The sequence below is a fragment of the Onychostruthus taczanowskii genome, unplaced genomic scaffold (genome assembly GCF_017590055.1).
Source record: "Onychostruthus taczanowskii isolate IOZ18803 unplaced genomic scaffold, ASM1759005v1 scaffold10, whole genome shotgun sequence".
NCBI lineage: Eukaryota > Metazoa > Chordata > Aves > Passeriformes > Passeridae > Onychostruthus > Onychostruthus taczanowskii.
Window position 1 is genome coordinate 11,796,501 of NW_024496526.1, and position 14,119 is coordinate 11,810,619.

A 14,119-nucleotide genomic window follows, 5' to 3' on the forward strand; every position below is an offset into this window, starting at 1 on the left:
TTTGATACATTAGAGGCTTGCTTGGTAAAAAAGGGATAATCTCAAATTCTACTATCTCAGTATTTTGCAAGCAAGCACTAGATTAAACAACCCTAGATCAATGACCTAGATTGTGCTACAGATGTGGTGTTTCTTACAAACATTTATCTTTGAAGTGTTTTTTGAACCTGTTTATTAGTAAATAGATAACATGCAGTTAAGTGGCAAGATAGCTGGATTAGCAGTTCATGGGCAGGTTTGGTTTGGTTTCCATTTTGCTTCAAGTTTGTTTGGCTTTAATTCTGGAAGATTGTCATTTCAGAATGTCTAAAGGGGGCCTTGCACTGGTTTGTTTTTCTGCCCTCCTATCTCTCTGGGAAGTGCTGGTTTGTGCAGTTTTGATGGCCTAGTTCAGACCTGTAAACTGGGGGTTAAGGAAGGTTCAGGAAGGAGGGAGCCCTCTATGGGGGAGCAAATTCTGGGGAATAAATCAAAACTTGTGCTTTTCAGCAAGTGAAGACATTGAAATGCTGAATGAAGGCCTCTGAGGCAGGGCCAATGAGCAGGTCCACAAACAGCAGAGTTGTGTTACAGGGGACCAGACTGTAAATCTGGGGAGGCTTTGAAGGATTCCTGGGTTTCCCTTCTCATGGGATTTGACAGGTCATAAAGTGTCTGCAAACTGACTTATGCACTGTATGACACTTCATTGTGTCAGGATACTTTGTTAGGAAAAGAATTCCATTTATTTTCATTTCCTGAAATGCTGGGGAATTAGAAGCAAAAGAAAAAACACGATTTTCTGAATGTATAAAGTTTTCTTCTGCAGTTTAAATTGCATTTTAGATTGACACTCTTTTAGAGATGGTGCTGTAGATGTTTCTGAAAGACAAACATGTTTTTGTTGGGTGTTCCATTCTCAGACAGAATGAGAGATAAAACAGAGAGATAAATCAGAAAAAGTATGCTAGAGTGTTGCAGATTGAAATACTGTATATAAACCAGTAAGCTGTAAATTATTATAATTTATAAAAGATATACTTATAAGCATATAATATTAAAATTAAACCCATTTTTGTGTGTTAGACATAGTGTGTATATAGGTGTTTGGTATATCTCAGGTTTACGTATAGGGACTAGATAAGTTTATGGCTTTACCAGTGGAAAACTTTTGTGTTGTATATTATTCTGATGGTGTAGCAGTTATAAATGGAGTTGTATTTTATTCTGCTGTGCAACAAAACAGAAATATTCACAATGTGGCTCTTGCAGGGACTCCTTAATTTATATCCTCTGCTAAAGCTGGCCAGATACCTGATGGTTCAACTGCAATCTGTAACACCTGGGTAAAACTTCTTGCCATTAAAAAGAAAGTATAGATGTAAAAACATTGTTAATTCAGTTAGCCATGTAATAAATATTTCCAAATGCAATTTACAAAAGCTAGTGTAGTTTTAATTTTATGTGTTTCTTATTCTGCATAGTTTGGTTTGATTTTTGAAGAAGCCTCTTTATTTTTGTGGAGCCCAGGGGTAGTGAAAACAACAGCCCATTATGAAATACACCAGATGAATGCATTTTATAATCTGCACCATGATGCTGTGACGTGACAGTAAATTCAGAAGATGCAGAATCCTGCTTTCTGGATGATTAAATGATGTTTAAACTGTGTGTTTTAATCGTGGTTTCTGAGAAATGTTATAAAAAGTGGGTAGAGCAGAGAAGGAAATTGCAAACAACCATTTACAAATAAAAAGGGCATTACTTAAATTGCTTGGGGCAGAGGGGGGAGATCAGTTTGCAGTATCTGCCCAGAAAAGCATTCCTGGGAGGACTTGTAAGTGAGGGTAAGTCTGCCTAGACTAAAGGTTGATCCCACGTCTTTCTGATCTGTGCCATCGTATCAGAGAAAACATTTTCAGTCTGCATTGCTGTACATGTTTTTCAATGAAGCATATTTTCACTTAATATCACATTCTGCAACACAGTGCTCTGATAGAAACTGCAGTGAATGTTGAATACTGTCAACTACTAATAAATAGAGTGATTTCTTTCAAAAATATTCTCAGCAATGACTTTCAGTGGCTCCCCTATCTCCTTTTCTGGGAAGCCCTCTCTAAGTTAGCTATTGCAGGTGTAGCTGATAGTGGAAACGTAATTATACAGAAGATAGTGCTCCAGTTTTCCAGAATCAGCAGCTTCTTTAGCCGAAGGTGTTCCGTACGCGTTTCCCTTTTCCCGGTGCGTGCTGACCGTGCTGTGGCTCCTGTGTTGCAGCCGCGGCGCCGCCCGCCGGGGGGGTGCTGATGATGCCGCTCAACGTGCCCGGCAGCGCCGCGCCGCGGAACCCGTCAGCAGCGCAGAGGAAAGCCGGCAAGTACTACTGTGATCACCCCCGCGGGCACAAGGCCACGGAACTCTGCACTTTAGACGGTGCTGCACAGGTACGAGGTGCTGGTTTGCTTCTCCAGCGTGGCTGAAATACGCGTACATTCTGGGGTTTTTTCAGAAGTTGTTTTTGGGGAATAAAAATCTTGCTCTGATTATACTCACTAGAGCTATTTTAACTTTTAAAAGTCCCTGAAGGCTGTGGGTGCCGTTCGCTTTGTTCAAGCAGTACTTTCTGAAGCACTGTGGTGTTGTTTATTCCAGCTGCAGCATAGTCCTCAGCTGGGCAGCCCTGCCACCTCACCGGCCCAGTCACCAGCCCCAGCCCAGCTGTCAAACGTGAAGAACATCCGTCCCACACTGACACCTCTTTCTATCGTGTCCCAGTTCTCTAGACCTTTTGTCCCTGGACAAGGTATATTTTTAGTTAACTAAAATGTGTGTGTGATTTCTATTTGAATGTTTTAAAGCACAAGTTATGTGAGGATTTTCTGATGAGTTATGGCTCACTTTAGTGGTATTGCTGTTAAAGCAGAATCACCAAAATTACTCACTCAAACATTATTTAAAATTTCATCTTATCACACAGCACTGTGTACTGCCCCCCACATCTTCAAAGGCTTCTCATCTCCTCATGAATATGTTTCTCTAGCACACTGCCTTTCTCATATTTTGACATTTCCCATTTCAGCATTGAAAATATTAATAAAATGATTACTAGAATTTAGCTTCAAGTCTTAACCATAAATCATTAGTTGATAATGCACTGAACTGCATCACTGCCTAAGCATGTATTCTTCATTCCTCTGTACAACAACAAGCCTGATGGGATGGAGCCTCTAGCCAGGACTGTACCTCAGTTAGTATTTCAGATAGGACCCACCCAAGGACACAAAAAATGCCTTGCAGAAGAATTTCAATCTTCTGCTGCCATGTCAATGGGAAAACAGAAAATAAGGAGTTTTCACTGAGTTGGGATAGTTGATAATACAATTATATAAACCCCTTTTGTCAGTGAGCAAAAGTATCCTGGTTCTCAAACTCAAAATAAACAGGTCCATTTTACAGAAAGATTTACTTTAAAGCAAAACTAACAGAAAATTCTGTATGTCTCTGTTATTGATAAAGAGAACCTTATTTTCTTGTCTTTGTCTTATTTGTTGTATAATCTTTGTCATTGCTTTGTATTCTGATGTTGTAAAAATTCCAGGTGGGCTGTTTGAAGCACACCTCTTAGCTCCCTTAATCTGCTGTGATTACAGAGAAATTTCTAGTGCATTGTCTTTGTGCATCCTTGCAACAAATAGGAATCTAAAGATGGACCTGGCTCTAATCAGGGCTATAACCATGAAATGACTAAATTAGCATGCTGAGAGGAGCACTAGACTTATTAAGCTCATTTTGAAACAAAAGGACTTATCTAAGACTGCAGTGAAGAAAACCTTGAGTGTAATCCTAAATACCAGCAAGTTTGTACCTTTTCACCTTGGGATCAGGACGTGGCTGACAGTGATGGACCAGGGCAGCTCTGAGTTTGTTAGCTCAGCCAGACACTCAGCTTTGTGCACAGCAGTTCTGCTTGCTCTTCTGTGTAACATTTTCAGTGTGAGAGGGACTTGGAGGAAGATATCCTGTAACAGAAAAACCCTTCTAATTACCTTTCTCTTTAAGGAGATGCCAGATACCCATTGCTTGGCCAACCCCTGCAATACAATCCATCTTTGTTACGTGGACAAGTAACAAGCCAACAGGTATTAAAAGAGAACAATCTCATGAAACAATGAAAAAAAACCAATCCAGGACTACCATTACAACCACCTAAAATAGGGGAATGTGTTATTGCACTTGGAGAGTAATTGAGTGGAGGTGCTTGCTTTGCAGTAAGTTTTATTCCATGTCAATACTCCCCGCTGTTCTGGTTCGTTGTATTAAAAAGTGAGAAACATTTACCTGAACTAAGGCTTTTGGTTTTAAGCAATTCACTAGCTAATTCCAAAATCTAAAGGGGACCCTTTGCCAAAACTATTTTCTTTTATTCAAGTAACCATTTCTAAAAAAAAATACACGCGGTAATTTTTAAACCAAGAGCGTGTTTGTTCCTTTTGAGAAAAACAAACCCAAAATATTGGTGTTAGCAAAGTTGAAAATTCTTTCTCTCTCTTTAATTTTTGGGACACACAAACCCCCTGCCTCTGCCTTGCTCAGTTCCACCCAATGCCAGCTAGAGGATGTGATGGGTCAGGGGGATGTTCTTCCAAGATGATTTAAGGTGATTTTTTTTCCCCCATCATTGCCTCCCTTTCTTCTGCAGTGAAGGATTGAATGTGCCTGACTGTAGGATTATCAAACTCAGTAACTAAAATTGAATGTGAAAATCTTCTCTGTCCCATGGTAGTGCAGGTTATTCTCCAGACACTGCTCTGCACTGCTCAGTCACTGAGCTGACTAGGAATTTTAAGATACTGATGGATTGTTGTTGAAGTACTCTCTTTATGTCAATCTTTCCAGTGTCAGCCTGGAAACAGACATGGAAACAGGGGAAAGAAACCAGCAAAGAAGGCTGCTTCAGCAGATCTTGGTGCAGGAGAACCAGGTATAGAATTGCTGACTGACACAGTCCTCCAGAAAAATGAATTATGATGATGGGCTGAGTATGTAAAAGAAAAGCACAGGTGAGAAGGGCCAGAGCGAAGAGAAACTGGACATAGCAAACATTGGAAATGTAAGGATGGAGAAGACATGGAGAGAGGGGAAAAGGGAAGTTAAATGGGAAAAGTGTAGTTTTGAAGGCTGGAGAAAAGACCAGAGAAGTTCAGGATTGGAGAGTACTAAAAGAAAGAGCAAGTATATTAGTTTAGTGGTTCTCTGACATTGTTACATTAAATATTAATTATACACACCCCTGCTTCCTTTTACTGGACTAACAAGTGACAACAGACAAAAACCACAAAGTAATTTGTGCTCTTTGGCTTGGTTGTTTTAGTGTTTCCTGTTCTAGTATATTTAAGCACATGGGTGTGGGAGAAATACTAGGAGTTCTACAAATTAGCTCACTGGAATTGGTAAAGATGTCATCCAAATAAAATCTGATGGCATCTATCTTAATACCTTTACTGAGAATTTTTGCTACCTGCTGTCAACTCTTCACAGAAGGTTACAGAATAATCAGTTTTTCTAACAATTTAGTGGAAAGGATTTTTTTTGAGGTAAGACAAACTAGTTTTTTGGCACGGTGATGTGTGAAGCATTACCAGACAAGGCCAGTGAGATGCTGTAGCGAGTTCTGAAACCTGCTGCAAAATATGTTGTTGACGATTTTATTGTTTTCCTCTCTTTGTTCTGAGGACCCTCTTTTATTTGCACCCTTGTACAAGCAAGCAAATTGTATTTGTAAGCAGCACTAAATGTGAGACCAAAGGGTCTCTAGAATATCAGGAAGGCAAATCCTGTGGATTTGGTATCAGCCAACTGGAGATACAAGGGTGAAATAAGGAATTTTTCATTTAGGATGCTGTATCATTAAGCGCAATAACCAATTTAGAGTCATTGTCTTTCTTCTTTCAGTTGTGGGGAAAGTTCTAGAAATTACTGAGCTGCCAGAAGGCATAACTCGTACGGAAGCAGAGAAACTCTTTGGAGAACTGTTGAAAGTGGGTGCCAAGATCCGGTGGCTGAGGGATTCCCAGTGCCTGCAGCAGCAGCGGCGGCTCTGCGGGGACGGCGGCGGGGGCCCGGAGCGCGCCGGGGACTTGGCGTCCGCCTACACGGTTCTGGCCACCTTCCCCAGCATGGCGGCCGCGCAGAGCGCGCTCAAGAGACAGAGCAGCGCCGCGGTCGGCAAGTTCCGCCTGAGGAGCAGCAAGAAGCACTACGACCTCCACGTCCTGGAGAGGGCCAGCTCGCAGTAGCACGGCACCGCTGCCGCTCGGCCGTGACTGCTTCTGTCCTCCCGCCTCGATGGGTTCGATGTCGTGGGGTTTCTGTTCTCTTCATAGAGACTCCTGGGATGTTCTGTCACATGACATTTGCCATTGAAGAATAAATAACCCAGTGAATCCAGCAAGATGAAGAAAAAAATGTACCGAGTTACTCCCAGACAATAGCAAGGAATCGTCTTTGCGACAGGCAGCTTTCCGGAAGGAATGCTGCTGAAATGCCCCCTACTTTTATAGTAGTTTTGTTTTATATTTTTGAAATCTTGTATCAGATCCAAAGTTCTATTGTACAGCAGATGTTCATAAAAATCCATATGCAGATTTGTATTTTATAATCCCTTTTCACAGCCAGCACACAGCAGTCCATTCCAAGGCAGGAACCTGAGGATTGGTGGAGGGGAAAAGAGAACCATTCTCAAGGAATTATATTCATTTTCTAGCAAACTACCCAAGATCTTCAAGTTAACCTGTTCTTTGCCCCTTGTGTGTTTTTTCCTTTTTCCTCTTTTCTTTCTTCTTTTTCTGTTTTTCTTTAAGAAAAAAGAATATCATTTTAGTAACTAACTCCTTAGGTGGTCCATGTCTTTTGCAATATATTCAAACAATGTCAAAAGAAATTACAAGTTTGTGCCCTTGAAGAATTTGCGTTTGATCCAGCAAGTTTAATAGTTACTAGAAGGGGATTATGAATAGGTTACAAAGAATGTTCACTGAATCACATTTTAATATTTCTTTTTAACAAAAGTGTGAAGAAACTTTATGTATCTTCATACAAGTGACAAAATGTTTGCACTTTAATTGTGTTCCCACCAGTATGGGTCTCTTTCTCTTCCTTTTCACGCTAAGATAATTGTGTTTGGTAAGTGCTGGAAACCTTTTTAATAGTTTAAGTTTTCATCATTTGCAGATGCTCACTGGACATTAAGATTCATTGCACATAAATGAAACAAAACTTTTTTCAACTTGTGTAATTTGCAAGTCTGTACAATGTGTGCTGATGCAAGCCTTTTTCAGTTCAAAAGAATAAATGTTTACAAACACAAACTCTTTCAGTGCACTTGTTTAAGCTTCTAGGAGTCTTCTGAAACCTGGATGAACTCATATTAATGGCTGGAATCCTTTCAAATGTGAGAAAAGACCTTATTAGAACCTCTTAAAAACCACCTGCTGTTCCTCCTCTAGCATTTATGTTATCCAGCCCTTCATAATATTTAAATGTTTTCTCTGTATAAGTGAAAAAGAGAAAATAATCAGATGCTGTAAGGGACTGATCCTGATTTTCTATTTTTGGCTCAGGAACTGATTTGCTGTGTAGACAAGCAACTGCTTGGTCACTTCATAAGGCTATCATTTTGTGCATTTGTGACTTCTGAAAGAGGAAACTCAAGGTAAACTTTGTGTTTAAAAACACTTTACAAGGGGATAAAGGTGAAGAATTAAGGTGCCTAAATCATCATTCATTGTTCATACAAATTATTCTATCCCTGAACACCCAAACAGTGATGAAGTACTTGGAGGAAAACCTAGAAAACTGATCTGTCTGGGAATAATGTAGCCTAATAAATTAGTTTTATGGGACTTGTTTCTGTGAAATGCTGTAGTAACAGGCATTTACTAAATGTCAGCTTAGATGCTTCCCTAAAACAAAGGGGAGGATGTTCACCTTCAAGATAAAAGACAAATCTACCATTCCAGCCTGCTTTTCTAAAAGGACAGTACTTGGAATGGAAGTTGTGCTTGACTGAGGATGTCAGGATTTCTTGCTGCTCCTTGGGCTGGACTGCTGCAGTTCTCTGCACCCAAAGCCCCAGTTTCTCAGTGACCCCCTCCTCTGAACAGCACAGACAGCAGGACTACTGCCTGCATTGGGTCACTGCCTCCTGCTGATTGCCATGCTAGTTTAGGATTATGGTTTAATCCTGTAGAAGTAGCTAAGAGATTAAAGGGCTGTAGGGACAGGTGTCTCAGCCCAGCAGGGCAGCTGCCTCCCATCATTAACTCATTCCACAACAAGATTCTTCCAAGATGTAGAAGGGCAGGCAGTAGCTCAGAGCTTCCATCTATTCTGAATGACCCCAGCACTAAATCTGCATCAAATCAAACTCTTTCCAAAGGATGTTGCATGGCTTGCTGCATTTCACAAACTGTCCTCCCAATAAACAGAGAAGAAAAGGCAATGTGAGGTAAGCATGGAGAATGCAGCCCAAACAACAGCAAGGGAGGGATACACTGGTTAGGAATAAGGCACAGAAAATATTTAATTTTTATCAAAGAATTTATAAACTTGAATGCAAGTTGCCCTAGAATAAAAAATGAAAACATAAAAGAAGCCAGTTGTATTCTAATGCAGAAACTGACCCTTTCCAGTTAGGTCTGCCCTCCTTTCTGAGTATGTTTCACTCTGTGTTAAACAGGGATGGTTACATTATTTTATCTGGAAGTGTTGCTATGAGCCACACGGGTACAATGCACAGAACTTTGGCACTGCCAGAGGCTTCTGATGTGGGCAAAGTATTAAATTACTTCCACTTCACAGTTGTGTTTATTCCTGGGTTTGTGCTATTTCATACTTTCTCTAGCAAGCAAACAGGATCCAAACTCATCTAACCAAGACACTTTATACCTTCCTGGCCTTTATACCCTTCTGCCCCTTTTGGTTCCTTAAACCACATAAGCTCAGGCACTATGTGCAAAACCCCTGGAACTGCATTTGTTCCATGGATTTGGATCATGGTCTAGAAAGCAAATAAAACTGCTTTATGCGTGTCAAAGGCATTCTTATGTTCTAAACAAATCTTTTAGTACTCCAGTGCATTTGAGCTTCCTCTCATTTACCATTAAAGCTATTTTTAAAGCAAATAGTGGCAAAAAGAATTAAGTGGGAACTTCCATTGCAACAATATAATATGTTTTGTTTTACTGAGAGCATGTCTTAAGTTTTAAAACTAAGGAAAAGCACTGGAAGAATAAGCAGAAAAGCTGAACAAATGCAGCCACGACCTACTCCACTAAAAGCTACTATTTTGTGATTTTAATTTTTAATTAACACACTTATGTTGTAAAATTTCTCCCTGAATTTCCCTGTGAATACTTAATATAATTTCTGATACTACGGTCAAAAAAGATAATTAAAACTTAAGAATATAAATGTAAGCCCCATACTTTGAGGACTCCCCAAACCACATGGGCCTGATGCTGGAATTGTATGGCTCGTTCCAGCACACCCCAAAACATCCTCACAGCTCACGTGCCTGCCAGGCTGTGGCTGCTGCACTTTGGTAAGGCAGGGTTGGGAACATGCATCTTGCATCTTCCCTGACATTCCTCCCTGAGCAAATGTCACCTGTTCTAATATGAAATGTTTTTCTTTCACTCACATACACTTAGAAAAATGGCATGAAAAGGAGCACGGTGTCTATGAAGACAAACTGTGCTGTGGTGTACACAGGCTGCAGTGCTCGGGTGTCTCCACCTGCAACCACCCCTGACCCTTTTGTAGGACACGTGATGTTTGAAGATCCGGGCAGTACAGGGCAGCTGTTTGCAGAGGGGGTTTTACCAAAGCACCAGAAGGACTGTGTAGCTCAGTGAATCCAAAAAGGTGCCTGGGTACACAACATGCCTTTCCCAGGGAGAAGTTTTTACCTATTTCCTATCTTCTTGCAAGCCAGTTCCCTCTCAAGGTGGAATGAATAGTTGTATTCTCATCCTATGACACTCATTTGTGCCTTAAAACTTCACACTTGACTTGTTTGTTGTTTTGAGTTAACCTTGTGTTAGCTTGGATGCCTGGAAGGGAGTCAAAATTACAACTTTTTATAAGTACTATTTAGCTCCATTATATATTTTTTCCACATAAAATTGGTGCAGGCTTCAAGTTCCTGTATTCAGCCCTGAAGCAGAGAATGTTTAGATGAAGCTTTGGAGAAAACTGACCAAAACACTTTTAAGTAACAGGTCATGAAAAATTATTGTAGCTGGAATTTTTATATATTTCTAACTATGAAAGGAATTATTTCAATCCCTTCAATCTTTCTACAGGTTGATTTTCATGAAGGTTGATGCACTGCCACTTCTCAATGTCCTACTCCTACTCACATTTAAAACATTTTGTGTTTTTTGGCTATTTATGTCAGTAAGTATAAAATTAAAGTGCACAATGTTAATGTGACTTCATTTTGGAAGCTTCATTTCTTGGGTGTAGACCAGCACCCTTAAAAGGCCCTGATTTCCAGGGCAATCTGAAAATTAAGCCCCTGTGAGTTATCTTATTCTGGAACCTAAGAGCAAAGTCTCCATCCACATCCAAAACCTTCAGTGTAAATTAAGTTGCCTCTTGGATTACTTGAAAATGTGTGCAATTATGTTCTTACCATGACGTGTATGAGCCTCCTCTTACTTCAGTGTCTGCCTTGTGTCCTCAGACTCGCAGGGCCGGGGTTTGGCCCTGGCTCAGTTCAGCAGCCCTCACCACAGGGTTTGGCTTTTATCCTGCTTGCAGCTATGTGATGTTCCGTGATGTCTGTTGGGTTGAAAGTGGAACCTGCTGAAGACATGATTAAGCATTAAAATTTGGTCCAGGGCACAAACACTTCAGTGTTTTTTGCTGCTATTTTTTTCATTTTCCATTCTCACTGGTAAAGCTCATGCACTGAGTCATTATATGGGATGCTTGCACCTGTAATGGACTGTGCCTGCACTTGGGAAGAGAAACCAGAATGTCAGATGAGCCTGGTGCTGTAAACCAAAGAGCTGTAGAGGACAACCTGTGTGTCACTGGCAGCTGTATGCTTTTAAAACTGGAATAAGTTATAAAAATAAACTGTGTTGCTGTGGATAACGCTTAACGGTGAGGTTTATTCTTAATTCAGCTGGGAATCTGAATTAGCTGGGATTGATGGGGACCCACGGTGCTGACAGCAGTGGAATGCCTCAGACCAGGTGAGCAGAGGTGAGGGCACGCTCGGCACTGGCTGGGCACGGACTGGCTCCAGCACCAAGGGATCTGTTACACTTGAGCTCCCAAAATTACCTGGCAGTCTGAAAAGAGTATTTACAAGCAATATTGTGCATCATACTTCAATTACAGTGGTCTCAGTTTGAACTTGAGAGGGAGAAGCTGGCATTCTGCTTTTTTTCTCATATCCTAACTTTTGCCCTAGTTGTAGGGTTAATTAGCTTTGCCTTCTTTGGTTTTCCAATGTAGTTAATAAGAAACATCATTATTAAGTGTTTTCTGATAGTCTACCACACTGATTTATACAATCTGGGAAATATACCACACCTGGAGTCCACAGTTGCTCAAATTTGCTGACTTTTTACTTGGCTTAAACTGATACCTTTGATTTGTTAATTAACTGCTGATTTAGGGTGAAGCAACCGTGCAATTTAACACAGGAATTCCCTAATAAAGATACTTTCCATTTTGATCCAGATGGATGTGTTCTAGTTTTGGGGAGAAAAAAATACTCTCTTAGAATGCAAATTACTGCCTTGCATTGTTTCCCATTCCAAAAACTGAAAACACACAAGACACCCCCCTTCAAAGGACTGAATCCCAGGTAATGCTACAGCTGTCAAACTATTTTTTCCCAATAAAATTTTCTGCTTACTAATCTGGTCTTTTTCTAGGCCTACAAACTGCAGACCTCTGTTGTTTCCAGACACACCTGTGCTAGAGGCTCTCAGATGAACAGCAAAGGCATATCCAACAGTGACCCTACAGTTGGAGAATTCCACTTCTAAAATTGTAGTTATTTAAGAATAATGTAACATAAATAATTCCTGAGGATCTAAGAGATTGTACACCTTCACAAAAATTACATGTCCGGTCAATAATAAGCCCTTCTTTTTCTTCCTTGATTCAAGTGTTATGGAAGAGTCTGAAAATCAGATTTGCAAAACAATCTTCAAAACATACAGTGTTCAACATTTCACTCACCCCTCTCGTGAAATTTGGCTTCCAGCTTAGGGTTCCAAATCCAATACAGTAAATGCAAACTACAGTTGCTGGAAATGCCAAGAGAATTAGTGCAACACATCCAAATTTATTAGAGAATTCAAGATACACCTTACAACCTAACCTCCTCCTCTAAAAGCACTTGTGTAACAGAGATGTCTCTGTTCATCTCCAAAAACAAATTTAGTTTGAGACAATCCAACCTGTCTCATTGCCCTTAAATCTGTTTTGTATCATAAAGAAAATACAAAAATATCTGATTTTTTTTTTAAATCCATCTCAGAACCACGTTCTGATGGTATTTCTTTAAGAAACTTCATAGGCATGACACACATGCAAAGCTTACCCAGTGAGGATTATTGTGACACAATTTCCACATGCTGCACCTTGGGAGAGGTAAAACAGACTTTGTACACTGTTGTCAACACTGATTTGCTTCCTTTTCACTGTTAAGTCTGAAGGATTTTTTAGTTGTTATTATCCAGTTACACAAGGTATGGCAGTGAAAGATTTCCAGACCGAGAGACTGTGTTTTTTGGCCTTTCAATATTTGAGTACCTGCCTCAGCAAGTCACCCAGTACAGTCACAGTCCTAATGGTGTTTTAGAAAAGCTCAAGTGCAGTGTTCTGTCCAAAATGCTATCATCAGAGCACTTGACATCAACTGTCCTGTCCTCGTTGCTGTGAAATGTCTACCAAGGAGTCCTCCTGCCTTGCTGGCTGTGCTGTGCCAGTCCCTCACAAAGCCTGGGAGCATGGAGGATGTCCTGGCTTTGCCTCTCGTGCAGGATCTCTGCACACCATACCTTATTTTTGTTCTATTTAACATGGATTTCTGTCATTTCCTCCATCACTTTTCCCCCCAGTCAAACCCTTGCCTCCCCCAGGGTGGGTGCTGGGGCAGGGACAGCTGTGACCATCGGTTCTCCAGCCCCGGGTGCAGGAGGTGCCCCTTCCTCTGGCAGCTGCCTCACAGAATCATGGAATTGTCAGGGCTGGAAGGAGCTCTGGACATCACCCTGTCCAACCCCCTGCCAAGGCAGGATCACCTGGAGCAGCGACACAGGAACGTGTCCAGGTGCATCTGGAAAGTGTTCATAGCAGGTGACCCCACACCCTCCCTGTTCTACCCCCAATGTAAAGCTCTTCCTCACGCTGAAGTGAAATTCCTTGTACTTTAGTCTATGCCCATTGCTCCTCATCCTGTCACGGGGCACAACTGCAAAGAGTCTGGCACAGTCCTCTTGGTACCTGGCTTTGAGATGTTTATATTCTATTTGAGGTATTTATTCTGCATTACAGAATTACACAGTTTAGGAAAGACCTTTGAAATCATAGAGTTCAAACAGACCAAACACCACATTAACCAGACCACGGCACCGAGTGCCACATCCAGTTTTTCTTCAAAAACTGAGAGGAACCGCGAAACCACCACCTCCCTTGGCAGCCTGTTCCAATGTCCAGACAACCCTTCTGAGAAGAGATTTTTTCCTGATGTCCAACCTAAATCTGCCCTGGCGCAGCTCAAGGCCGTGCCCCATCGTTCTGTCGCTGGTTCCGTGGGACAAGAGCCCGACTCACACCCGGCTCCACCCTCCTGTAGCTGTACACACCAGCAAGGTCCCTCAGCCTCTTTTTCGCCAGGCTGAGACGCACCCCCGGCCGCTCCTCACAGGACGCGTATAAACGAGATCCCCTCTCAGCCTTCCCTTCCCTAGGCTAAACACGGGCAGCTCCCAGCGCCTCTCCTGACGCCCCGAGCCCGTTCCGCAGCGGGACAGGACACGGGGCACCGCCGGCCTGCGGAAACACTGCCAGCCATTGCCAAAGCCCCAAGATGGCGCCGGGCTGAGGGGGG

General features: G+C 41.6%; 1 protein-coding gene and 1 long non-coding RNA gene across 13 annotated transcripts in view; one reads left to right on the forward strand and one right to left on the reverse strand.

Moving 5' to 3' along the window:
• Window positions 1-7,346, forward strand: part of R3HDM1 (R3H domain containing 1) — a 79,236-nt gene extending 71,890 nt beyond the window's left edge. For 10 of the 12 annotated variants that reach the window (XM_041405585.1, XM_041405643.1, XM_041405591.1 and 7 more), the window contains 5 exons: window positions 2,257-2,423; window positions 2,632-2,782; window positions 4,039-4,118; window positions 4,876-4,960; window positions 5,932-7,346. In XM_041405585.1, coding sequence (XP_041261519.1) covers window positions 2,257-2,423; window positions 2,632-2,782; window positions 4,039-4,118; window positions 4,876-4,960; window positions 5,932-6,275 — 827 coding nt within the window. In that variant the 3' untranslated portion in view covers window positions 6,276-7,346. The remainder of the gene's footprint in view (window positions 1-2,256; window positions 2,424-2,631; window positions 2,783-4,038; window positions 4,119-4,875; window positions 4,961-5,931) is intronic. The other 2 variants (XM_041405598.1, XM_041405652.1) reach the window with 1 other exon arrangement.
• A 3,178-nt stretch (window positions 7,347-10,524) lies between these two features.
• On the reverse strand, window positions 10,525-14,078 carry LOC121336487. Its single transcript, XR_005952777.1, has 3 exons — window positions 13,875-14,078; window positions 12,608-12,647; window positions 10,525-10,848 (listed from the first exon to the last, which is right to left on the reverse strand). It is a non-coding gene; the product is annotated as an uncharacterized LOC121336487 (long non-coding RNA).
• Window positions 14,079-14,119: the final 41 nt, after the last annotated feature.